At 38.9% G+C, this 27548-nt stretch overlaps 1 protein-coding gene across 7 annotated transcripts in view; it reads right to left on the reverse strand.

The window, feature by feature from the left end:
- Positions 1-27548, reverse strand: part of AGTPBP1 (ATP/GTP binding carboxypeptidase 1) — a 195029-nt gene that overhangs the window by 151598 nt on the left and 15883 nt on the right. For 4 of the 7 annotated variants that reach the window (XM_024252583.3, XM_063714267.1, XM_063714268.1 and 1 more), the window contains exon 2: positions 13443-13507. The exons of 1 other annotated variant lie outside the window; for it this stretch is intronic. In XM_024252583.3, the coding sequence (XP_024108351.2) occupies positions 13443-13474 (32 nt within the window). In that variant the 5' untranslated portion in view covers positions 13475-13507. Of the gene's footprint in view, positions 1-13442; positions 13508-24573; positions 24992-27548 lie in introns of those variants that run through there. 2 more of the 7 variants (XM_054520126.2, XM_024252584.3) reach the window with 2 other exon arrangements.

Genomic DNA, 27548 nt, shown 5'->3' on the forward strand with positions numbered 1-27548 from the left:
TTATATATGTAACAGTGAGAAAATTACGGAATTGAAAAATGATCATTGTGAAACACATCAAATCAAGTTAACTTCAAATGCATATTTTTTTAAATAATTTCATTTATTTATTTGTTTTTAAGAGACAGGGTCTCGCTATATGCTGCCCAGAATGATCAAACTTCTGGGCTCAAGCGATCCTCCCATATGAGCCTCCCAAAAAGTTGAAATCATAGGCACATACCACCACACCCAGCCCAAATAAATATTTTAAGGGCATTATCACTCAAATATTTGTTTCACTGTATTGGTCTCATGCTGCTTTTGATTCTTTGAGCTTATATTCAATCTCGGTTATTGATTATTGATAATAATCAATATTTCCTAAAAATATAAATTTTCTTGAATATGGCAAAAGTCCCAATGATATGCAGATACTCTTTGCAACAAATAATTTCCTAGGTAAGGGCAAGGGATATAAAACCTATATTCACATTATAAATAAATTACACTACCTTTTTCACCTTTAAATGTAAATCAAATGCAGGCAATAAAGACTTCCTCATAAATATGGTAAAAAAAAAATAAGCAGCAAAAAAAAAACCATAAAAATATACAAAAGTTTTAGAATTACACAGGATGCATGGTAGTAAAACAATTTCAAACAATATGGCTTTATTTTCAAAATGCACCTTATCTTTCAGAAATTTCTGCTCAATTATAACTTTTATTCTGGCTTTAATCACATTTTTACTGTTTCTCTCCAAATACTAAACACGTAACTGTTTTCTTCTAATTTATGTGGAATGGATTTTTTTTTTTACCATAACACAAATTAAAACTGAACAAATTTTAAAGTACTCAATCATTAAATCACTTAAAATAATAAATCCATTACATAACATTTTTATAAATGGTATCTGTATTTTACCAAAAAAGAAAAGATTTAGAGAGAAGAGCGGCAGTGTTTTACATTACTACAAAACTCTTTTAACGTCTGGGTCAGTAGAAGACAGAGTCTCATACCTACTTCTGTATCCAACCTGTTACAGTATCACACATCATGAGGCCTCTGGAAAACAGCACTTTATACTCATGAGAAAATGAGCGTGAATAAAGCAAATCACCTCTCAGTACTACTATGAAAATTGCTGTGACCGCATTCCTCTAAGGTCCACAGCTAACACCCTGAGAACTTCTGGGCTAGGTTATACTGCCAGAACAAACAACTCCACAATCCCCTTGGCTTATTCAACACAATGAAAGTGTAATTCCTGCTCACATTACGTGTTCAGTGCAAGTCAGCAGGAGACTCTACTCATTCAACGATCCAGGCTGCCAGAGATATTTTCATGTTTGCAACACCAAGAGGAAAAAAAGAGAGAGAGATGTGGCAAATGGTGCACTAGCTCTTAAAGCTCTCACCTGGAAATGACAAATATCACTTCAGCTCATTTCACTGGCTAAAGCAAGTCACGCAGCCACAGATTAACCTCAAAGAAAATACAGTACAACCCTGCCAGGTGCCCAAAAGGAGAACTAAAATATATGTGACCAGCCCTTGTGACTACCACTCTAGGCATAGCCATGTATCCAAGTCCTGACAAGTGAGATGTAGGCAGATGAGATGTGAGCCACTTCGCAAGTTTTGCTTTTAAGAATAAGATGTGCATCCTTTCTGCATTCCCACTGGCTATGATATGGTGAGAACAAGAAAAAATGCCTTGGACCCAGAAATAGAAGTCACATATTCAGGAAAAGCAGAGCCATTCTGCCACCCTTGAACAACCACCTCTAGGTTAATAAAATAGAAATAAGCTTGAATATTTAGCCATTGTATTCTGAGGTATCTATTACATCAGCTTAGCCTATATCTAAACTAATACATTGCTATATATATTAAACACACTATACTTTTTTTTTTCCTTTTTTGAGACAGGGTCTTGTTCTGTCACCCAGGCTGGAGTGCAGTGGCGCAATCTCGGCTCACTGCAGCCTCCACCTCCCAGGTTCAAGGGATTCTCGTGCCTCAGCCTCCAGAGTAGCTGGGATTACAGGCATGTGCCACCATGCCAGGCTAAGTTTTGTATTAGAGATGGTGTTTCACCATGTTGGCCAGGCTGCTCTTGAACTCCTGGCCTCAAGTGATCCACCCACCTTGGCCTCCCAAAGTGCTGGGATTTCAGGCATGAGCCACCACACCTGGCCTTTTTTTTTTATTTTTATTTTTTAATTTTTTTTTGAGATGGAGTCTTGCTCTGTCACCCACGCTGGAGGACAGTGGTGCAATCTTGGCTCACTGCAACCTCCGCCTCCCTGGTTCAAGCGATTCTCCTGCCTCAGCCTCCCAAGTAGCTGGGATTACAGGCACCTGCCACCATGCCCAGCTAATTTTTGTATTTTTAGTAGAGACAGGGTTTCACCATGTTAGCCAGGCTGGTCTTAAACTCCCGACCTCAGGTAATCCACCCGCCTCGGTCTCCCAAAGTGCTGGGATTACAGGCATGAGCCACTGCACCCGGCCAACTTTTTATTTGAACCAAAGTCCATGTTTATAAAGAATTAAATCAATTACTATATTGTAGGAGTGATCAAATAGTCCACATCAGGAACACCATGAACAGAAGACAATGTAAAACACCATAACAGAGAACAAAAACAGACTCTGACAGATTGCTTTATAAACAGGGAAAACAACCCTTTCCAAGCCCCCATAACCACTATTCCACTCTCTACTTCTATGAGATCAACTTAGATGTACTACCTTTTACCTGTCTTTACCAATAGGTCAATTAGGAAAGGAAAAAATGTGAATTCCTCTTTGGGAACTGTTTCACCTGTTTCCAAAGGTTAGTGTCTGCTTTCATTACTATAGTCAAGATATTTTCAAATGTCTGTTTTTATTTCCTCTTTGACTCAGGTTGTTCAAGAGAGTTTTAAATTGAAGGTGAACAGGCTTTGTTGTTAGAAGCAGCCTGATTCTTTTTGCCCCATATAATCTTATGTTTTTACCTAGCTACCCAAAAGACTATCTTTAAGGTCCAAAACTTTTCTAGAATATGTTCTGCTATCTAGCATATATCCTACTCTGCTCAGTTTTCGCTGACACAGCCTGTGTGTTTTAAGTCATCATTCTTCCTTCTCCCTCCACGCACTCAACCAAAAGTTTTCTTGATACGTTTCTAAAAACATACCTTTTAAATAATACATTCTATTCCACTGTTTCCATTCCTTCCTTGGAAATTACAGTTACAAGTATACTGGATTTCTTTTGCCAGTCTTACACATCTAACCTTTTATCTCCAATCTCTTTAATCATTTGTTTACATCCATTAAATTGTGTTCACTTTCTCCATTACTATTCTTCGTGTGTTTTACTGTGCTTTTATAGTATCTACTTTCATACTGCTGCTAATTTAATTGTCCTTTCTGTGGTATTTTCTCTTCTGCTTTAAGTATTGCCAATTCACATTTCATCTCTTCCTGCTGACTCACAATATCATCTCTCAATTTATCTGTTTCTGTTTTATGATCTTCACAGAGGTAACTGCACCATCAGTTGTTTTTTTTTTAATTTGTAGCGAAATATTTCATGAGAATCTTCACTTGCTTCCTAAAAATGTTATGTCTGGTAACAACTCTCTGTCTCTCTTTTTTTTTTAACAGTACCCTTTAAATACTCATTGAACGAGCTGAATTTTCCTTGATGGGTAACTTGTATAAGCTCCTAAAAAAGACGGGAGGTGAAGGAAGACCAGGGTAGCATTTCAAATTAATGAGGCCTCACAACTGAATGGCTCTCTCCTTTGCTGCCACAGAGACAGACTATTTTGGATACATGCTATTGGTTTACATAATTGTTGAACAGTCTGCCTGATCTGCTTCTCTGGACCAATCCCATCCATGAAATATTGTTCTCCCATCTCTACACAACCCAGTTACAGTGAGTTGTCAAACTGTTGCAAAACAATTTAGGGTCCACCCTAAACCTTCAACAAGTATATTTTTGCTGGAGCTTTCTGAGATCTGCTATTCTGAGCCCTCTGGTCCCTGTGTGTACTTATCTTCACTTCCTCCCAAGTGGCTTCTGCCCAATGTCCCAGTTGCATTTGGCAGCCTTTACATGTATTGCTGAGTCTGCAGCTAATGTTTCCTAATCTTGCCAATAACTGAATTTTCAAAGAATGAGGCTGTTTAGTCCTCCTAGTTTTTTGAGGATTTTAAATAATTTCCAGGAAGAGATGGGGAAGACAGAATTATTCAATGATGTTCAAACTGGAAGTTTAGATATGTAATTTTTAAAGGCCTCCTGGCTCTTGTGAAGTGAATGGATTACATAAAGGAATCAAGAGTAGAGGCAGAGAAGTAAGGAGACTATTACAGTGGTCTTAGAAACAGATGATAAAAGCCTGGTCAAGGTAGCAACAACGGGCATGGAGAAATACACAGACAAGTGATTTACTTTTAGTGATAGATACAAAACACAGTATTCACTGGTAGCCTGGATGAAGAGTGCTAAATGAAAAGATTGTCAAGGATGACTCCCAGATTTATGGCTTGCACTTCTGCGTGGTTAGAATGTCATTTCACTGAGTCAGAGTAACACTAGAGGATGAAAAGATTTGCAAAGGCTCAATCTGGGGGAACACATGATGTGGGAGACGACTATGAAACTTCCAGGTAGCAATACTTAATAGGCATGGAGATACAGAGGGATTGGTCTCCACTACAGATGACATCTAAATCAATAGGACTCAAAGGAGATTGTCCAAGGACACTGTACAGGTTAAAAGGAGGAAAAGTTTAGGACTGAGTCCTGAGGACTATTTAGAGTCCTACAGAGGAAAAAGTCCCATAAGTAGGTTTAGAAGCAGTGGCCAATGAAGTGGGAAGAAAAACAAGAGACAATGGTACCGCAGACACCAACTGAAATACGTTTCAAATAGGAGGGATAACATCCAAAAGAAATGTCAATTGCTGCTCAGAAGTTAAATAAGACAGAAGCAAAAATAAAATAAATCCATTAAGTTACCACCTGAAAACTAAAGGTGGCCTTGGGTTTCTATAACCTATCAACATGGAAAGACAGGAAATAAATGAGGTAAACCAAGTACTTGCCCTAGCTTACGGCCTTGACAGTTTCAGGCAATGTAAGAAGGCAGAACCCTGACAGCCCAACAGTCTTCTTTAGTTGAGGAGATAAAGGTAAGAGTCCAGGGAAACCATCGCGGCTAGAATTCCAAGGAGAGACGACCAGAGGAGAGAGAGCTGCACAGAGAAAACTCCAGAGATGTGCAGAAAGCCTCCCTCAAATACACAGTTGAATACAGATCAGCGCAGGAGTGTGAGGAAAGTACCCAAGACTAGGAAAAAAAATCATCAGAAAGAATTCAAACTAATACTGTTAGGTAATCACAGGACAGGGAATTGTGTCTGATCCCACCAATCAAAATTTTAAAATCTCATGATTAGCAGAGCACTGGATAGAGTACACACAGGGGTCTAACCTCAGTAGTATGGAATAATTTAGTCAGATAGACTGAGAATAGCTCCAGTCCTATCTAACAAACATTAAAAGAAAGACTCAAAAGATTCACACTTTTTCGAAGTAACTTAACTGCATCCCAGAATAAGGCTCAAGAATATTTAAGGAATACAAAAATGTCCAGGACAGCAGAAGGTAAAAATCACCTATCAAAAGTTACCAGGCATGCACAGAAACAGACAAGTACAATCTATAAGGGGAACAATCAAAATGAACAAAGAATAGATACAAACATTATAATTAATAAACAAGGATATTAAAATAGGTGTTGTAACTATATTACGTGTGTGCAAAACTAGTCACTTAAAAAATATTAAAAAGTCCCAAATCAGACTACAATGTCTGAGATGAAATATACTTTGTATGAGATAAACAACAAATTTTATGTGTCAGAAAAAAGATGACTGAACTTGAGAATAAAGCAATAAAAAGTATCCAAAATAAAAGAAAGAGAAAAAAGAATTAAGAGAAAAAATTTGACAGGGCAGTGATCTGTGGACCAATTTCAAGGAAAGACATATACATTTCATTGAAGTTCCTGAAGGACAAGAGAGAGAGAAAAGAACAGAAATATGTAATAAAATTTTGGCCAAAATTTTTCCAATTTTGATAAGCTACATAACCAAGAAGCTCAACAAACTAAAGGCACAAGAAACATTAAAAAAAAAAAAACAAACCTACATCAAGGGACATCATAATCAAACCTTCCAAAATCAGTGATTTTTAAAAGAAAATGGGAAAAAGCAGCCAAATAACAAAAGACAGGCTATACACAGAAGAACTAAGATAAGTATGACAACATAATTATCTTCAGAAAAAAAGCAAGCAGCCAGGAAGCCAAGAGTGGTGGCTCACACCTGTAATCCCAGCACTTTGGGAAGCTGAGGCAAGAGGGCAGCTCGAAACCAGCATTTCCAGACCAGCCTAGGCAACATAGCAAGACCTATCTCTGTTCTTTAAAAAAGAAAAAAAGAAGTAGAAAATGAGTGATAAGACAATGATATTATATAGTATTTAAATTTCTCTAAAAGATAATTAACTAAACTAAAAGTGGTGTGCTGGGTCTATAACATATGTAACAGTAAACGTATAACAAACAGCACAAAGGTTAGAGAGAGGGGAAGTGGAAGGTTTTTTTGGTTTTTTTTTTGAGAGAGTCTCACTCTGTCGCCCAGGCTGGAGTGCAGTGGCACAATCTCCGCTCACTGCAAGTTCCACCTCCTGGGTTCATGCCATTCTCCTGCCTCAGCCTCCCGAGTAGCTGGGACTACAGGTGTCCGCCACCACACCCGGCTAATTTTTTGTATTTTTAGTAGAGACGGGGTTTCACCGTGTTAGCCAGGGTGGTCTCGATCTCCTGATCTCGTGATCCACCCGCCTCAGCCTCCCAAAGTGCTGGGATTACAGGCGTGAGCCACCACGCCCGGCCTATGGAAGGTTTTTATACTATGTAGGAAGTGATGTATCACTAAAAGATAGACTATGATAAGTATACTAGATGTATAGTATAAACCTTATAAAAACCACTAAAACAAAATGGAGTTCTAGCTAATAAGGAGCTAAGCCAACGAGAAGATGAAATGGAAACAGGAAGAAATACTCATTAATCTAAGAGAAGAAAGAAAAGGAGGAAGAAGAGAATAAAAAAATGAGACGTATAGAAAATAAATAGGCCAGGCGCAGCGGCTCAAGCCTGTAATCCCAGCACTTTGGGAGCCGAGGCGGGTGGATCACAAGGTCAGGAGTTCAAGACCAGCCTCGCCAAGATGGTGAAACCCCTTCTCTACTAAAAATACAAAAAACTAGCCAGGTATTGTGGCAGGCGCCTGTAATCCCAGCTACTCAGGAAGCTGAGGTAGAGAATTGCTTGAACCCAGGAAGCGGAAGTTGCAGTGAGCCAAGATCGCACCACTGCACTCCAGCCTGGGCCACATGGTGGGACTCCGTCTCAAAAAAAAAAAAAAAAAAAAAGAAAAGAAATAGTAAGATCACATTTTTAAACACATTAAATATAGAAATCTAGGGCCAGGCACAGTGGCTCCCGCCTGTAATCCCAGCACTATGGGAGGCTGAGGCGGGCGGATCACGAGGTCAGGAGATCAAGACTATCCTGGCTAATACGGTGAAACCTCATCTCTACTAAAAATACAAAAAAAAAAAAAAAAATTAGCTGGGCATGGTGGCAGGCACCTGCAATCCCACCTACTCGGGAGGCTGAGGCAGGAGAATGGCGTAAAACTGGGAGGCAGAGCTTGCAGTGAGCCGACATCATGCCACTGCACTCCAGCCTGGACGACAGAGCGAGACTCCATCTCAAAATAAATAAATAAATAAATAGGATCTAAAATCCTCAATTAAAAGACAGAGAAGGGTAGACTGTATAATCAAAAAAAAAAAGCAGACACAATACACGTTGCCTACAAGAAATGCACTTTAAATATAAAGATAGAAATAGGCTAAAAGTAAAAGAATAGAAAAAATACATCATGCTGATACTAATCAAGTCAACTATGGAACTAAACTAAAATCAGTAAAAACCTTTAGAAACCCCTCAAATATTTGGAAAGTAAATAACAAGCTTCTAAATAACCCATGGATCAAAGAAAAATCAAAAGGGAAATCAGAAGGTATTTCTAACTGAATGAAAACACAACATATCAGAATTAGCAGGATATCACCAAAACAGTATTTAGGGAGAAATTTACAGCAATAAATGTCCACAGTAGAACAGAAATCTTTCAAACCAATGACCTTAGCTTTCAATGTAAAAAATAAGAAAAAAAGAGCACAGGAAACTCAAAAGTAAGCACAAGTCAGGAAATAATAAAAATCAAAATAGAAATCAAAGAAACATGCAAAACCATAGGAAAATCAATGAAACCAAAAGCTTGTTCTTTGAGAATATCAGTAGAATTGATAAACTTCCAACCAGGCTGATTGAAAAAAAAGACAAAACACTAATTCCCAATATTAGGAATGGAAAAGTAACGTCACTATAAATGCTAGACAGTAAAAAGATAAAAGAATACTTCAACAACTTTATGCCTATAAATTGGACAACATAGAAGAAATGAACAAATGCCTTGAAAGACATTAGCTTCCTAACACTTTCACAGGAAAGTATTTGTTTCCTACTGCTGCTGTAACCAATTACCACTAACCTCACTGCTTAAAAACAACATGAACTTATTATTGTATTACAGGCTAGAGATCAGAAATCCAAAACCAGTTTCAATGGGCTAAAACCAAGGTGTAAGAAGAAATGGTTTTTAGCATGTTCTCACTCATAAGTGGCAGCTGAACAATAAGAAATCATGGATACAGGGAGGGGAATATCACACACCGAGGCCTGTTGGGGGGGTGGGGGGCTAGGGGAGGGATAGCATTAGGAGAAATACCTAATGTAGGTGACAGGTTGATGGGTGTAACAAACCACCATGGCACGTGTATACTTATGTAACAAAACTGCACATTCTGTACATATAACCCAGAACTCAAAGTATAATAAAAAATAATAATAATTTTTAAAAAAGAAGAAGAAATGGTTTTTCTAGAGGCTCTGAGGGAGAAACCATTTCCTTGCCTTTTCTAGTTTCTAGAGGTCACCTGTATTCCTTGGCTCATGGCCTCTTTTTTACATCACCCTAACCTTTTGCTTCCATCATCACATCTCCTACTACTGACTCTGATCCTCTTGCCTTCCCCTTAATAAAGACCCTTATGATTACACTGGGCCCACACAGATAATCTAGGATCATCTCTCTACACCAAGATGCTCAATTTATTTATATCTACACAGTCCCTTTTACCAAGTAATGTAACATATTCACTGGTTCCAGGGATTAAGGCATGGACATCTCCTAAGGGACCATTATTCAGCCTACCATAGACACAAATTACCAAAACTCACTCAATAAGAAATAGAAAAACCTGAATAGTGCTATCTATATCTAATAAAGAAAGTGAATTTATACTTTATTGTTTTTTGTTTGTTTGTTTGTTTTTTGAGACAGAGTCTCACTCTTTCACCAGGGCCGAGTGCAGTGGCACTGTGTCGGCTCACTGCAACCTCCGTCTCCTGGGTTCAAGCAATTATCCTGCCTCAGCCTCTCGAGTAGCTGGGATTACAGGCGTCCACCACCACGCCCGGCTAGTTTTTATATTTTTAGTAGAGACGAGGTTTCACCATGTTGGCCAGGCTGGTCTTGAACTCCTGACCTCAGGTGATCTGCTCACCTCGGCCTCCCAAAGTGCTGGGATTACAGGCGTGAGCCACCATGCCTGGCCATGAATTTATACTTTAAGAACTTGCCACAAAGAAAATTCCAAGACAAAGTGCCTTAACTGATGAATATTACCAACATACAAAGAAATAATACCAATTATATACAAACTCTTCCAAAAAAACTGAAAAGGAGGAAATACTTCCTAATTCCAAAATTCTATGTGGCTAGTACCTAATACCAAAACCAGATAAAAACATTACAATATGCTTCATGAACATAGATGCAGAAGTTCTAAACAACCCTTTAGCAAATCAAATCCAACAATATATGAAAAAGATAATAACAATATATCATGACCAAGTAAGATCAATCACAGGAATGCAAAGTTGGTTTAATATTTGAACATCATTCAATATAATTCACCTATTAATAAACTAAAAGAGAAAAACACTGCAACCATCTCAACAGACAGAAAAAGTATTTCACAAAATCAGACATTCATACTGGATAAAAAATTCTCAGCATACTAGAATATAAGAGAATTTTTTCAACCTGATAAAAAGCATTTAAGAAACCCACAGTTAACAAAATGTTTAAAGGTAGAAGAATGCTTTTCTCCTACGATCAGAAAACAAGATAAGGATATCCACTGTCACCATTTTTTTAGTGATACCTACTAAATGAGTGCATCCTCCAATGTCATTCAGTTGCTCAATAAAGGTTATCCAGGGTAAGGACTTTGTCTCTTCGATGTGATGGAAAAATTTAAAGCGAGGTAAAGACATCTCAGATATCAGCAAGAACGTGTAATAATGGACAACAGATTCTATACTGTTGTATAGAAGAGGAGGAGGAAGAGATGAATGAGAGAAAACAAAAGTTAACAGATTAGAGCTCAGGGTGAGGTAGAACTCTTAGAGAACAGATATTTGAGCAAGTGAGCTAGAAAGATAACAGATTATAGTTGGAGAATGAAAAGAATAAATTAGCATTTTGAAATTAGAGTTTTTCTAATGATAAGATTTAGGGCATGACTATAATGGTAGAGAGTGAAGTGTAGAGAAAATTTCTGCTTCTTATATTTTACTAGACGTGCTTCTTTGATTTAAATTGCCACCTACTGCCATGGTCTTTAAATCTGCCAATCTAATCTATCTAATTAGAATCTTTGTTTAAATTCAGCAATTCTGAATATTCCACCAACCCTCAAGCCACCCTTGCCTCTTCAAGTCCCTATCACACAATAAACACCTGTTTATGAGTACCTTATTTTCTAATTCTATACACCTCAAAATTTAACACTTCACTATATACTGGTTAAGTCACCATACTGCATTTGTTCAGATATTCTTTATCAGCTTACAGGCTTTGTGTAAAAAGAGAATAGGGCTCTTTTTTTAGAACATATTCTACACTCATTTTCTTCAATACACTGTATTAAGTGTTATACTCATGTTTCTTTTCTACTCTCACAGATTTAGTACCAAGCTAGGTAAAAGTATTTCATAATTGAGAAATAAATCAAAAAGAGGCAAAGAAAAAAAGAAAGAAATCAAAGATACTCTACAGAAGCTTCTAGAGACATGAAAGTATACAAAAGATTTTCTGCGAAAATTGCTGAGCTCTCATCAAATTTGAAGAAAGAAAAAAATTCAAAACAAAACCTGGAAGTATTATTTCTCCCCTTTTCAGACCCTTAGAAGACATTCTTGTAAGTTCTCTGACTCAGTCTCAATATGCCATATTATAGGAAGGGAGCTTTGACCCTTTTCTATCTATCTCAATTTCCCTTATTGCATTCAGCTTTCTTCACAGAGCAGTATGACAAGTTTTACTAGAAATTATAATTTCCTTTAGACGAAGATTATTTGCAGTGATTCCAAATTAGTTATCCTACAACAAAAACAAACAAACAAAAAAACAAATATCCAATAAAATATACTTCAGGAGAAAAAAATTAAAAATGACCTTAGGAGCCAGAGGCTTTCAAACTAAAAGTAATTTCACAGTTTTATGAACAATGATCTAGTAATTTTAGATAGTTTAGCTCATCAATAGAAATAGCATTATTTGTTTGACCTGATGCAAAAAGTAAGGCATTTTTTAAAAAGATCCTTTTTAAAATACAAATAATGCCTAATTCCTTTCCTATAGAAATTACACAAGTACGTGACTAAAATCAAATATGGTATGATGTATTACATAGTTAATAACTGCAAAACCTAGCAATTTAAGGAATACATCTTATCTAAACAGTGTGTATACTATTCATTACATAACAGATTTAAAGCATACCTATGAATGTAAAGTTATATACATGTAAACATAAGAACATTGCTACAAAGCAGAAACTTTCATTACCAGTATTAATACACTGTCAATTACCAAGCCAAATACCATCTAATCTTCACAGCCTTATAATAACAGCATTATCATTAAAATAACTGTTCAGATGAGAAAACTGAGGCTTCACAAAGTTACACAATTTGCTCATGGCTATATAGTCAAGACAATTTCAATATACAATCAGAATTGTCTTTCAACTGAAAGAAATAAAACCAACATTAAGACAATTTCTTGATATTTAAGAACTTTAACAGAGATGATACAGTGTGCTTTAACTCAGCAACCAGTTAAACTTTTTCTTTTTTTTTTTTTGGAGACAGAGTCTCACTGTGTTGCCCAGTCTGGAGTGCAGTGGCGAGATCTGGGCTCACTGCAACCTCTGACTCTTGGGTTCAAGCGATTCTCCAGCCTCAGCCTCCAGAGTAGCTGGGATTACAGGCGCCCACCACCACACCTGGCTAGTTTTTGTATTTTTTATAAAGACAGAGTTTCGCCATGTTGGCCAGGCTGGTCTCGAACTCCTGACCTCAGATGACCCACCCGCCTTGGCCTCCCAAAGTGCTGAGATTACAGGAGTGAGCCACTGCACCCAGCCTAAACTTTTTCTGTAAAGGGCCAAATAGTATATATTTTGGGTACTGTGGGCCATGCAGTCCCTGTCATAACTACTCGAATTCACCATTTTAATAGAAAAGTGGCCACAGACAATATGTAAATGAATTAGCATGGCTGTGTTCCAAAAAAACACTTTATTTATAGATGCTGAAATGCAAATTATATATAATGTTCATGTATCACAAAATACTATTTTTTTAACCATTTAAAAATGTAAAAACCAGCCGGGCATGGTGGTTCACGCCTGTAATCCCAGCACTTTGGGAGGCCGAGGCGGGTGGATCACCTGAGGTCAGGAGTTCAAGACCAGCCTGGACAACATAGTGAAACCCCATCTCTACTAAAAGTACAAAAAATCAGCCGGGTATGGTGGTGGATGCCTGTAATCCCAGCTACTCCGGAGGCTGAGGCAGGAGAATCACTTGAACCCGGAGGCAGAGGTTGTAGTGAGTCGAGATCGTGCCACTAAACTCTAGCCTGGGCAATAAGAGTGAAACTCCGTCTCAAAAGAAAAATGTAAAAACCATTCTGAGCTCACAGGCCATACAAAAACAGGAGGTGGTCATAGTTTGCTACCTCCAATTTTAACTGAAAAGTTAAACGTTAATAAACATTCTTAATTACATAAATATACTAAAACACAAATAATACTTTGTCAAGTATTGAGTTTCCAATAATTCTCATATATTATTTCTGTAACTTATGCATACTGGTATTTAGAATTACAGTACCTTTTCTCTGGTATCACTTTTAACTTGCTCATCTTGAGTTACTTCATTTCATAATTGCAGATAATCTAAAAGAAAAATGTTAATGATATTAAAAATTTATAACTCTTTTTTCTATATATTAGATATCACAGAAGCCATACAATGGAAAGTTTTCATTATGGGCAACATAAGATAACACCGGAAACAAAAAGAGAACATTTGAATTCCATGTGCTTCTGCTGGGTCACTTCAGAATGCAATGTATGACTATTAAAATACCTATAATCAGCCAGGAAACTGTTATCAAAATCTGGAGCTACAAAAACGCAGAAACCTAACATAATGTCATTTGCAATCTAATGTTAAGATCTTTTGAGACAGTTCAAATTATTCTTCCTGTTCTAATACTCCTCCTTAAAATACATAAACCAATCACAGCATCATGTGATTAGTGCACTTACTGTACAAAATTCACACAGTAGTCAAATACTAGTCAATATGTGTTATTTCCATATAAGAACATTTTCAAATTAGTAAAAGCTTCTATGCACATCTTCCCTCAAACAATAGTTTTCATTTTTAGACATTATACATGTTAAAACAACCTTAAATCTCGATTCACATAAGTTTTATAAATCTTCAAGTTTATTTTGCAACTATTAACCCTAAAATACTGTAAATATCTTTTAAATACCAATGCTTACTGAAGCAGAATTTTTTGGCATCACCAAAAAGTAGACTAACTACTGTGAATTCAAAAAGTTAATCACGGCTGGGTGTGGCGGCTCACGCCTGTTACCCCAGCACTTTGGGGGGCAGAGGCAGGTGGATCACCTGAGGACAGGAGTTTGAGACCAGCCTGGCCAACATGGTGAAACCCCATCTCTACTAAAAATACAAAAATTAGCTGGGTGTGGTGGCAGGTGCCTGTAATCCCAGCTACTCAGGAGGCTGAGGCAGGAGAATCACTTGAACCCGGGAGGTGGAGGTTGCAGTGAGCCAAGATTGTGCCATTGTACTCTAGCCTGGGTGACAAGAGCGAAACTCCATCTCAAAAAAAAAAAAAAAAAAACACCAGTTAATCACATACTTATGAAATATTTAGTAATGTCATATTTAAAGAGACAACAAACACACAAAAAGGGCAAACTTCAAATTGTTTAACTTAATACATTTGGAAGATACTCTGATGATGCAGAAGATATTCTGGATGTTTTTCTTCAATAACAGAACTTTTCAACAAGACATACATAATTTTTTTTCATTTTCCTTAACTAAGAAAAGGAAATATTTAGAATTGTGTACAAAAATTACATAAATTGTTTTTAAAGTCAATGAGATATTTTAAATTGTAATTTTTTTTACTCTTTTTTAAGACACAACTACAAAATCAAAGTAACTTTTTTCTATTTCTAAATTAAGTAAAAATCACTATATATCCACAGGGAGAAAAAAATCTTATGTGATTTCAAAAGCACTGTTGCTGCCACAAACAGAAAAAACTATTAATACACTAACAGCACATCTCATGAAAAGTTCCCAGTGGATTTTACTAGAGTTGATAGAGTTGAAAAGAATAATGGTGAGCACTAATATGATAGCCAACTGTATTTCAACAGATAAGAAATGATTTGAACTTGCAGTTCACAGTAAAATAAACCACAGGCATTTCTCTCCTCTTGGGACTAGATTACAGTAAAAGTAAAGAAATAAAGTTGGTTCCTCTCATGTCCTTCTGGCGTTACCAAAGTGAACAGATCCAGGAGCTGAAGAGGGTCCATAGGCGGGAAGTGAAGTCAGTGCCTCAGTTGCCAGTGTCTGTTTTGTGCCTTATTCTTTTATCACGCAAAAAAGGAGAATACTGCAGTGAATGAAGTGCATTTTAGCACTGCTTTTTCTACTGTAATTGGTGTTTGAATGAGGATGACAATGGAGGAGATGAAGAATGAAGCCGAGGCCATTTCCACATTTTATATGCCCTTCTATGCAGTCATGTATCCTGTGTTTAATGAGCTAGAAGGAGTAAATCTGCCTGCAGCTCTAGAATGAGTAAATCTGTCTGCAGCTAGACACCGAGACCATTTTCATTATGGTTGAAAAAGACAACTGTAAAATGTAGCTTCATCATAATCTCACACTGAAGATTTTTTGCATCATTTTTGCTACTATCATTCTAAGAATTACAAGTCAAAAGAATCTACACCTTAATGTGTCATTATATAGCATTCCTTAAAATAATTATAGATATTGGTATTGTTTCTGGCATTTTAACTTGAAAGTGATATGCTGCAAGATAACATTTAAGAATATTTGATGGCAAATATTCAATATATGGTATATATCTGTTAAACATCTCTTGAAAAAATGAATATATATGTGTGTATATATGATCAGAATATCAAGACAACGTGGTGTAATGTCTAAAAAACTTCTAACAGGAGCTTATTATAGCAGTTTATCAAAAATAAAGGGCTGGGCGCAGTAGCTCACACCTGTAATCCCAGCACTTTGGGAGGCCAAGGCGGGCGGATCACCTGAGGTTGGGAGTTCAGGGCCAGCCTAGTAAACATGGTGAAACTCCATCTCTATCAAAAATACAAAAATTAGCCTGGCCTGGTGGTGCAAGCCTGTAACCCCAGCTACTCAGGAGGCTGAGGCAGGAGAATCAGTTGAACTGGGAGGCGGAGGTTGCTGTGAGCTGAGATTGCACCACTGCACTCCAGCCTGGGTGACAGAGCGAGACTCTGTCTCAAAAAAAAAAGAAAAAAATAAAGCAACAAGAATTCTGAAGAAGGGAAGGAGGAAGGAAGGAAGGTTGGTTATGTTTAAACCTACAGTGACAAAAAGGAAAACTAAGAGGGAAGAAGGAACAGGTATTATGCTAAGAAGAACCCAGGAAACTAGGAACCTAGCACTCAGAAACAAGGATGACAGAGGAAGACTACAAAACAGGGCTAACTAAAACTTTGGAACTGCAAATAGTAACTTCTTACCTCCTCCATATCTCCATGCCTTACCACTGTGGAACATGCTCAGCAGTATCAAGCATCTAACCCCTGGCAAATAATCTTCACTAAAGAAACAGACAACCTCAAAGAATTCTGCTTTCTAGGCTTAAGAGTCCCCCAGGAAAAAGGTCAGTTCTCAACCCTGTTATCGTAAGGTAGGCCAGTGTGTCCCTTACAGTTCACTTTTTATTACTGAAGCCTGAAGCCAGAACACTTCAGAATAAATGAAAAATCTTGCGAAAGCTTGTGTTGATTACAATATGGTGTAATAGAAAGTGCAGGCACCTAGAAGCAGAAGTGTTGCATTTCACCAAGTTTGTGGCTTTGCCAAGCCAAGTGTGATAAAGCAAGAGGGCAGAGGAACTGAGAATGTATGAAAAAAAGTGATAAAAACTGAGCTCGAAATTTAGGTATAATCTCCTCTTTCCTCTTTATTGAATCATTTTCATCACCATAAAATCATGATATTTCTGTGTCTTAGGAAATAAACTTTCTTGCTCCCATCCCCCCAATCCAGCTACTGTCCCATTTCTCTCCTTCTGAAAGCAAAGACTTGTTTATGCACCCTGTCAACAAGTCCTCTCTTCCAATCCTCTCTTAAACACATTCCAATGAGACTTTCCCCACCCCACTAACACCATTCTTATCAACAACCAATGATCTCCATGTTACTAAATCCAATTGTCAATTCTCAGTCCTCACCTTATTTGTCCTATCAGCAGCATTTGATACAGCTGACCACATCCTCTTCTTGGAAATGCTTTCTTCATTTGGCTATATACTTTGTTTTCTCCCAACCTCACTGACCACTTCTAAGTTTCCTTTAATGGAACGCCCAGGGCTTAGTCCTTTCTTGTCCTCTTCTAACTACAGTCTCTTCCTTGGTAATCTCATCTAGTCTTGTAATTACTCAACATTTCCACTTAAATCTCTAATAATATTACCAACTCAACATGTGCAAAATGGATCTGACCTTCCCTTCCAAGTGTGCTCTACCCTGGCTTTCCCATCTAAGTTAAAGACAATTCTATGTCTCCAGTTGCTCAATCCAAAACCTTAGCTTCATCCTTGTCTCCTGTCCCACATCCAATACATCAGGAAGTCTTGATAATTCTACTTTCAAAATATATCCAGAACCTGATCACTTTACCACATCTACCATGGTCAAGTAAACAATGTCACTAGTCTCCCTTCTACCTCTGACGCCCCCTACAGTCTATTCTCAACACAACATGCTTAGTGATCCTTTTAATACACTGGGGGACAGAAGAAGGAAAAAACACCTTAGGTACATTTTTGTCACTACTCTGCTCAAAGCCCTGTGCAGCTGCCAATTTCAATGACATAAAAGACCCTAGGGGAATACCCCCAGTCCTTACCTCCCTGTCTTCATATCCTACCTACAACTCTTCTCACTCACTCTGCTCTGGATGCGCTGGCTGGGCCCCCTTGCTTTCCTCCAACATGCCAGGCTCTCACTTTAGTGCCTTTGCATAAGCTGTTTCTTTTGCCTGAAATGTGCTTCTGCCAGATATCCCAATAACTAACTCCATCACTTCCATTGCTCAAGTATCACCTTTTCAATACAACCCATCCCAACCATCCTATTTAATATTGCAAACTACCTCCAGACCCTAGCACACCCATTGCCCTTGCCGGAATCTACTTTGTCTTCTTCCAAAGCACTTACTGCCTTCTAAAACATGATGATTCAAAAATAACTGAACAGGCTGGGTGCAGTGACTCACGCCTGCAATCCCAACACTTTGGGAGGCCCAGGTGGGAGGACTGCTTGAGCCCAGGAGTTCAAGACCAGCCTGGGCAACATAGCAAGAGCCTTTCTCTATAAAAATAAAAAAATTAACCAGGCATGGTGGCATATACCTGTAGTCCCAGCTACTCAGGAAACTGAGGTGTGACGACCACTTGAGCACAGGAGGTTAATGCTGCAGTGAGCTGTGTTCGCACCACTGCGCTTCAGCCTGGGTGACAGAGCAAGACGCTGTCTCAAAAAATAAATAAAATAAAAATAACTGAACATTTTTGCTATGGTCTGAATGTTCGTGTGCCTCCCAAAATCCTTATGTTGAAAAGCTAACCCCCAAGTGACAATAAGAGAAGTTGGGGCCTTTGGGAGATAATTAGGTCATAAGGGTGGAGGCTTCATGAATGGGATGAGTGTCTTTTTTTTTTTTTTTAATATACTTTAAGTTCTAGGGTACATGTGCACAATGTGCAGGTTTGTTCCATAGGTATACATTGCCATGTTGGTTTGCCACACCCATCAATTCGTCATTTACGTTAGGTATTTCTCCTAATGCTATCCCTCCCACAGCCCCTGACCCCCCGACAGGCCATGGAGTGTGATGTTCCCCGCCTTGTGTCCATGTGTTCTCATTGTTCAACTCCCACTTATGAATGAGAACATGCAGTGTTTGGTTTTCTGTCCTTGCGATAGTTTGCTGAGAATGATGGTTTCCAGCTTCATCCATGTCCCTGCAAAGGACATGAACTCATCCTTTTTAATGGCTGCATAGTATTCCATGGTGTACGTGCCACATTTTCTTAATCCAGTCTTTCACTGATGGACATTTGGGTTGGTTCCAAGTCTTTGCTATTGTGAATAGTGCCACAATAAACATACATATGCATGTGTCTTTATAGCAGCATGATTTATACTCTTTGAGTATATACCCAGTAATGGGATCACTGGGTTCTAGTTCTAGATCCTTGAGGAATTGCCACACTGTCTTCCACAATGGTTGAACTAATTTACACTCCCACCAACAGTGTAAGTGTTCCTATTTCTCCACATCCTCTCCAGCATCTGTTGTTTCCTGACTTTTTAATGATCGTCATTCTAACTGGTATGAGATGGTATCTCATTGTGGTTTTGATTTGCATTTCTCTGATGACCAGTGATAATGAGCATTTTTTCATGTGTCTGTTGACTGGATAAATGTCTTCCTTTGAGAAGTATCTGTTCATATCCTTTGCCCACTTTTTGATGGGGTTGTTTGGTTTTTTCTTGTAAATATGTTTAAGTTCTTTATAGATTCTGGATATTAGCCCTTTGTCAGATGAGTAGGTTGCGAAAATTTTCTCCCATTTTGTAGGTTGCCTGTTCACTCTGATGGTGGTTTCTTTTGCTGTGCAGAAGCTCTTGAGTTTAATTAGATCCCATTTGTCAATTTTGGCTTTTGTTGCCATTGCTTTTGGTGTTTTAGTCATGAAGTGTTTGCCCATGCCTATGTCCTCAATGGTATTGACTAGGTTTTCTTCTAGGTTTTCATGGTTTTAGGTCTTACATTTAAGTCTTTAAACCATCGTGAGTTAATTTTTGTATAAGGGGTAAGGAAGGGATCCAGTTTCAGCTTTCTACATATGGCTAGCCAGTTTTCCCAGCACCATTTATTAAATAGGGAATCCTTTCCCCATTGCTTGTTTTTGTCAGGTTGGTCAAAGATCAGATGGTTGCAGACGTATGGTGTTATTTCTGAGGCCTCTGTTCTGTTCCATTGGTCTATATCCCTGTTTTGGTACCAGTAGCATGCTATTTTAGTTACTGTAGCCTTGTAGTATAGTTTGAAGTCAGGTAGCGTGATGCCTCCAGCTTTGTTCTTTTGGCTTAGGATTGACTTGGCGATGTGGGCTCTTTTTTGGTTCCATATGAACTTTAGAGTAGTTTTTTCCAATTCTGTGAAGAAAGTCATTGGTAGCTTGATGGGGATGGCACTGAATCTATAAATTACCCTGGGTAGTACGGCCATTTTCACAACATTGATTCTTCCTATCCATAAGCATGGAATGTTCTTCCATTTGTTTGTATCCTCTTTTATGTCATTGAGCAGTGGTTTGTAGTTCTCCTTGAAGAGGTCCTTCACGTCCCTTGTAAGTTGGATTCCTAGGTATTTTATTCTCTTTGAAGCAGTTGTGAATGGGAGTTCACTCATGATTTGGCTCTCTGTTTGTCTGTTGTTGGTGTATAAGAATGCTTGTGATTTTTGTACATTGATTTTGTATCCTGAGACTTTGCTGAAGTTGCTTATCAGCTTAAGGAGACTTTGGGCTGAGACAATGGGGTTTTCTAGATATACAATCACGTCATCTGCAAACAGGGACAATTTGACTTCCTCTTTTCCTAATTGAATACCCTTTATTTCTTTCTCTTGCCTGATTGCCCTGGCCAGAACTTCCAACACTATGTTGAATAGGAGTGGTGAGAGAGGGCATCCCTGTCTTGTGCCAGTTTTCAAAGGGAATGCTTCCAGTTTTTGCCCATTCAGTACGATATTGGCTGTGGGTCTGTCATAAATAGCTCTTATTATTTTGAGATATGTTCCATCAATACCTAGTTTATTGACAGTTTGTAGCATGAAAGGCTGTTGAATTTTGTCAAAGGTCTTTTCTGCATCTATTGAGATAATCATGTGGTTTCTGTCATTGGTTCTGTTTATGTGATGGATTACGTTTATTGATTTGCATATGTTGAGCGAGCCTTGCATCCCAGGGATGAAGCCAACTTGATCGTGGTGGATAAGCTTTTTGATGTGCTACTGGATTCGGTTTGCTAGTATTTTATTTAGGATTTTTGCACCAATGTTCATCAGGGATATTGGTCTAACATTCTCTTTCATTGTTGTGTCTCTGCCAGCCTTTAGTATCAGGATGATGCTGGCCTCATAAAATGAGTTAGGGAGGATTCCCTCTTTTTCTATTGATTGGAACAGTTTCAGAAGGAATGGTACCAGCTTCTCTTTGTAACTCCGGTAGAATTCGGCTGTGAATCCGTCTGGTCCTGGACTTTTTTTGGTTGGTAGGCCATTAATTATTGCCTCAATTTCAGAAGCTGTTATTGGTCTATTCAGAGATTCAACTTCTTCCTGGTTTAGTCTTGGGAGGGTGTATATGACCAGGAATTTATCCATTTCTTCTAGATTTTCTAGTTTATTTGCATAGAAGTATTTATAGTATTCTCTGATAGTAGTTTGTATTTCTGTGGTATCGGTGGTGATATCCCCTTTATCATTTTTTATGGCATCTATTTGATTCTTCTCTTATTTCTTCCTTATTAGTCTTGCTAGCAGTCTATTTTGTAGATTTTTTTCAAAAAACCAGCTCTTGGATTCATTGATTTTTTTAAGGGATTTTTTGTGTCTCTCTCTCCTTCAGTTCTGCTCTGATCTTAGTTATTTCTTGCCTTCTGCTAGCTTTTCAATTTGTTTGCTCTTGCTTCTCTAGTCCTTTTAATTGTGATGTTAGGGCGTCGATTTTAGATCTTTACTGCTTTCTCTTGTGAGCATTTAGTGTTATAAATTTCCCTCTACACACTGCTTCAAATGTGTCCCAGAGATTCTGGTACATTGTGTCTGTTCTCCTTGGTTTCAAAGAATGTCTTTATCTCTCTGCTTTCATTCCATTATGTATCCAGTAGTCATTCAGGAGCAGGTTGTTCAGTTTCCATGTAGTTGTGCAGTTTTGAGTGAGTTTCTTAATCCTGAGTTCTAATTTGATTGCACTGTGGTCTGAGAGATAGTTTGTTGTGATTTCTGTTCTTTGCATTTGCTGAGGAGTGTTTTACTTCCAATTATGTGGTTAATTTTAAAATAAGTGCAATGAGGTGCTAAAAAGAATGTATATTCTGTTGATTTGGGATGGAGAGTTCTGTAGATGTCTATTAGGTCCACTTGGTCCAGAGCTGAGTTAAATTCCTGGATATCCTTGTTAACCTTCTATCTCGTTGATCTAATATTTACAGTGGGGTGTTAAAGTCTCCCATTATTATTGTGTGGGAGTCTAAGTCTCTTTGTTGGTCTCTAAGGACTTGCTTTATGCATCTGGGTGCTCCTGTATTGGGTGCATATATATTTAGGATAGTTAGCTCTTCTTGTTGAATTGATCCCTTTGCCATCATGTAATGGCCTTCTTGGTCTCTTTTGATCTTTGCTGGTTTAAAGTCTGTTTTATCAGAGACTAGGATTGCAACCCCTGCTTATTTTTTGCTTTCCATTTGCTTGGTAGATCTTCCTCCATCCCTTTATTTTTAGTCTATTTGTGTCTTTGCATGTGAGATGGGTCTCCTGAATACAGCACACCAATGGGTCTTGACTCTTTATCCAATTTGCCAGTCTGTGTCTTTTAATTGGGGCATTTAGCCCATTTACATTTAAAGTTAATATTGTTATGTGTGAATTTGATCCTGTCATTATGATGTTAGCTGGTTATTTTGCCTGTTAAATGATGCAGTTTCTTCATAGAGTCAATGGTCTTTACAATTTGGCATGTTTTTGCAGTGGCTGGTACCGGTTGTGCCTTTCCACGTTTAGTGCTTCCTTCAGGAGCTCTCGTAAGGCACGCCTGGTGGTGACAAAATCTCTCAGCGTTTGCTTGTCTGTAAAGGATTTTATTTCTCCTTCACTTATGAAGCTTAGTTTGGCTGGATATGAAATTCTGGGTTGAAAATTCTTTTCTTTAAGAATGTTGAATATTGGCCCCCACTCTCTTCTGGCTTGTAGGGTTTCTGCCGAGAGATCCACCGTTAGTCTGATGGGCTTCCCTTTGTGGGTAACCCGACCTTTCTCTCTGGCTGCCCTTAATATTTTTTCCTTCATTTCAACCTTGGTGAATCTGACAATTATGTGTCTTGGGGTTGCTCTTCTCAAGGAGTATGTATGTGTTGTTCTCTGTATTTCCTGAATTTGAATGTTGGCCTGCCTTGCTAGGTAGGGGAAGTTCTCCTGGATAATATCCTGAAGGTTGTTTTCTAACTTGCATCCATTCTCCCCGTCACTTTCAGGAACATCAATCAAACGTAGATTTGGTCTTTTCACATAGTCACATATTTCTTGGAGGCTTTCTTCATTTCTTTTCACTCTTTTTTCTCTAATCTTGTCTTCTTGCTTTATTTCATTAATTTGATCTTCAATCACTAATATCCTTTCTTTGACTTGATCGAATCAGCTATTGAAGCTTGTGCATGCGTCACGAAGTTCTCGTGCTGTGGTTTTCAGCTCCATAAGGTAATTTAAGGTCTTCTTTATACTCTTTATTATAGTTAGCCATTCATCTAATCCTTTTTCAAGGTTTTTAGCTTCCTTGCGATGGGTTAGAACATGCTCCTTTATCTCAGAGAAGTTTGCTATTACCAACTTTTCTGAAGCCTACTTCTGTCAACTCATCAAACTCATTCTCCATCCAGTTTTGTTCCTTTGCTGGTGAGGGACTGCAATCCTTTGGAGGAGAAGAGGTGCTCTGGTTTTTTGAAATTTTCAGCTTTTCTGCTCTGGTTTCTTCCCATCTTTGTGGTTTTATCTACCTTTGGTCTTTGATGTTGGTGACCTACAGGTGGGGTTTTGAGGTGGATGTGCTCTTTTTTGATGTTAATGCTATTCCTTTCTGTTAGTTAGTTTTCCTTCTAACAGTCAGCTGAGGCCCCTCAGCTGCAGGTCTGTTGGAGTTTGCTGGAGGTCCACTCCAGACCCTGTTTGCCTAGGTATCACCAGCAGAGGCTGCAGAACAACAAATACTGCTGCTTGATCCTTCCTCTAGAAGCTTCATCCCAGAGGGGCACTCGCCTGTAGGAAGTGTCTATCAGCCCCTATGAGGAGATGTCTCCCAGTCAGGCTACATGGGGGTAAGGGACCCACTTGAGGAGGCAGTCTGTCCGTTCTCAGAGCTCAAACGCCACACTGGGAGAGCCACTGCTCTCTTCAGAGCTGTCAGACAGGGATATTTAGGTCTGCTGAAGCTGTCTACTGCCTTTTCTTCTGGTAGGCACTGCCCACAGAGGTGGAATCTAGAGAGGCAGTAGGCCTTGCTGAGCTATGGTGGGCTCTACCCAGTTTGAGCTTCCTGGTCTCTTTGTTTACACTGTGAGCACAAAACCGCCCATTCAAGCCTCAGCAATGGCGGACGCCCCTCCCCCCAGCAAGCTGCAGCATAGCAGGTTGATCTCAGACTGCTGTGCTAGCTGTGAGCAAGCCTCCATGGGCGTGAGACCTGCTGAGCCAGGCACAGGAGGGAATTTCCCGGTCTGCTGGTTGCGAAGACTATGGGAAAAGCGCAGTATTTGGGCAGGAGTGTACCGTTCCTCCAAGTACAGACTGTCATGGATTCCCTTGGCTAAGAAAGGGAAATCCCCTTACCCCTTGAGCTTCCCAGGTGAGATGCTGCTGTGGCTCGCTCTCCGTGGGCTGCACCCACCGTCCAACCAGTCCCATTGAGATGAACCAGGTACCTCAGTTGGAAATGCAGAAATCACCCGTCTTCTCCATCAATCTCGCTGGGAGCTGCAGACCGGAGCTGTTCCTATTTGGTCATCTTGGAAGCCTCCTCTGGGTTGAGTGTCCTTCTAAAAGAAACCCTAGAGAATAAGCTCTTCTCTCCCACCATGTGAGCACACAATGAAAAGGCACCATCTATGAACCATGAAACAGATCCTCACCAGATATGAATCTGCCAGCATCTTGATCTTAAACTTCCCAGCCACCAGAACTGTTAGAAATAAACATCTGGCCAGGTACGGTGGCTCACGCCTGTAATCCTAGCACTTTGGGAGGCTAAGGCAGGTGGATCACCTGAGGTCAGGAGTTCAAAACCAGCCTGGCCAAGATGAAGAAACCCGAACTCTACTATAAATACAAAAATTAGCCAGGTGTGGTGGTGAGTACTTGTAATCCGAGCTACTCAAGAGGCTGAGGCAGAAGAATCACTTGAACCTGGGAGGCAGAGGTCACAGTGAGCCGAGATCACACCACTGCACTCCAGCCTGGCAGCCTGGGCAACAGAGTAAGACTCTGTCTCAAAAAAAAAAAAAAAAAAAAGAAATAAACAACTGTTCTTTATAAGCTACCTACTCTATGGTATTTTGTTGTAGTAGTGCAAATAGACTAAGACAACTTTGAAAACTGTCATTACTAAATAACCAGTAATATATGAACCTGTGTCAAAACCAATTTTTGACAGAACAGTTTATTTCTATAAACTTACAAATGCTCAATATATGCCACATCATAACACATACATTAATGCCACAATCTACTTTATCCTAGACCCTTAGCCATTTATCACCACTGTTTACTATGAAAGCAACCAAAATAGATTATTTCCTGAAGGTTGTGGGGAAAACCATATCCGCATAAATACTCACATGGTATAATATCTAAGATTTCACTGGCCACTACTTGATTCTTTTTATTCACACAATAACACAGACAACTAATTTAACAATGTGTATGTCTATTATCTATCTCTTTCCACTGGAATTAAAGCTTCATGAGGGCATGGATCTTTGTTTTGCTTACTAAATGCCTCCCAAGTGTCTAGAAGAATGCCAGCACACTGCAGGTGCTAAATAAATTTTTTAATTAATGAATGCTTTTAAGTTTTCTTTTGAAAAAAAATTTTACTACACAAACAAGCAAGGAAGTCTTCATTTTTAAAAATCCAGTAATATGGCAGATACGGTATAATGGCACACAGCATCTATCCCAATTTCTCTCTACCGTGCCTTCCTATACCACAGGAACTTGAAAGTTTAAAAACTAAAAAGCATTTCTCAGACTCCCCTACACCCTGCAGCTACACTTCCAGATGTAACTTAAGTCTACCAAATTCGTCACTTGTGAGAGATTTCGAAGATGAGCAAAAGCTGCCTGATATAGAGGAAAGCACAGACACAGACATGTTCAGTTTTTCTACAACAATGTATGAAGAGGTCCCAGAGTGTAAAGCAGGGATTCTCAACCTGGAGTCCACAAGATATTGAAGATACTGCTTGAGTTCTTTGAGAGATCAGAAATTTAACAAAAAATTAAAAAAAAATTTTTTTTAACTTTTGTGCATCAAGCAATAGCAGTATTGACAGTAAATGAACAACCTCATTAACAACTGTGTTAGAAATTAGCCATGTGGTAGTGCACAGTAAGACCATGTTTATTGGGATACAGTTGTCTTTGATAACTGCTGGTTGCTACGCATAGGGGGAGGATGGTAGGGAGCTAATGAACATCAGCCTCTCCCTCTCAAATTACCTCCACAGACCTCCCATAGGCACCGCCAACTGCCTGATATAAGCAAAAAAGCTCTACAAGTGTAATGGAAAATTGGAGAGAAATTTTAATTCTGATGAAAAGGCCAGCCACAGTGGCTTACACTTGTAATTCCAGTACTTTGGGAGGCCAAGGTGGGAGGACTGCTTGAGCCCAGGAGTTCGAGACTAGCCTGCGCAATATAGGGAGACCTCATTTCTGCAAAAACTTAAAAATTAGGTCAGGCGCAGTGGCTCACACTTGTATTCCTAGCACTTTGGGAGGCCAAGGCGGGTGAATCACCTGAAGTCAGAAGTTCGAGACCAGCATGGCCAACATGGCAAAATCCCGTCTCTACTAAAAATACAAAAAAAAATTAGCCAGGTGTGGTGGCACATGCCTGTAATCCCAGCTACTCGGGAGGCTGAGGCAGGAGAATCGCCTGAACCCAGGAGGCAGAGGTTGCAGTTTGCAGTGAGCCGAGATCATGCTACTTGCACTCTAGCCTGAGAGACACAGCAAGACTCCGTCTCAAAAAAAAAAAATAGCCAGTGTGGTGGCATGCACCTATGGTCCCAGCTACATGGGAGGTTGAGGTAGAAGGATCGCTTGAGCCTGGAAGGTTGAGGCTACAGTGAGTCATATTCACGCCACTGCACTCCAGCCTGAGTAACAGAACAAGACTCTGTCTCAAAAAAAAAAAAAGAAAAAAAGAAAAAGAAAAATGTTTACATGTTGCAACTCAGTTACCCCCAATGTTTTGCTATTTGGCGCAAGCTTTGAAAAACATGGACAAAATTACAATGGAGTTATATCATGAAAATTTAGTTTTGTGATTTTTCTCAGTTTTTTGCTATGGTCTTAAGTCTTATACATTAACATCTGTGTTTTACAAATGCCCGATAATCCAATGTGGTAATTTCTGAGGATGAATTGTGAGAATAGGGCCAAAGGAAAATTCCAGTAAGGTTGGTAAAGAACTGTATCTAGTGAGTCATTTCATCGCACTAGTGCATCAAGAGACACACGAAACAAGTCCCTCTTTACAATGCAAGTAAGTATCAATGGATGTATACATGGGCTGTACTAAG

This window comes from Pongo abelii, chromosome 13 (assembly GCF_028885655.2).
Source record: "Pongo abelii isolate AG06213 chromosome 13, NHGRI_mPonAbe1-v2.0_pri, whole genome shotgun sequence".
Lineage (NCBI taxonomy): Eukaryota > Metazoa > Chordata > Mammalia > Primates > Hominidae > Pongo > Pongo abelii.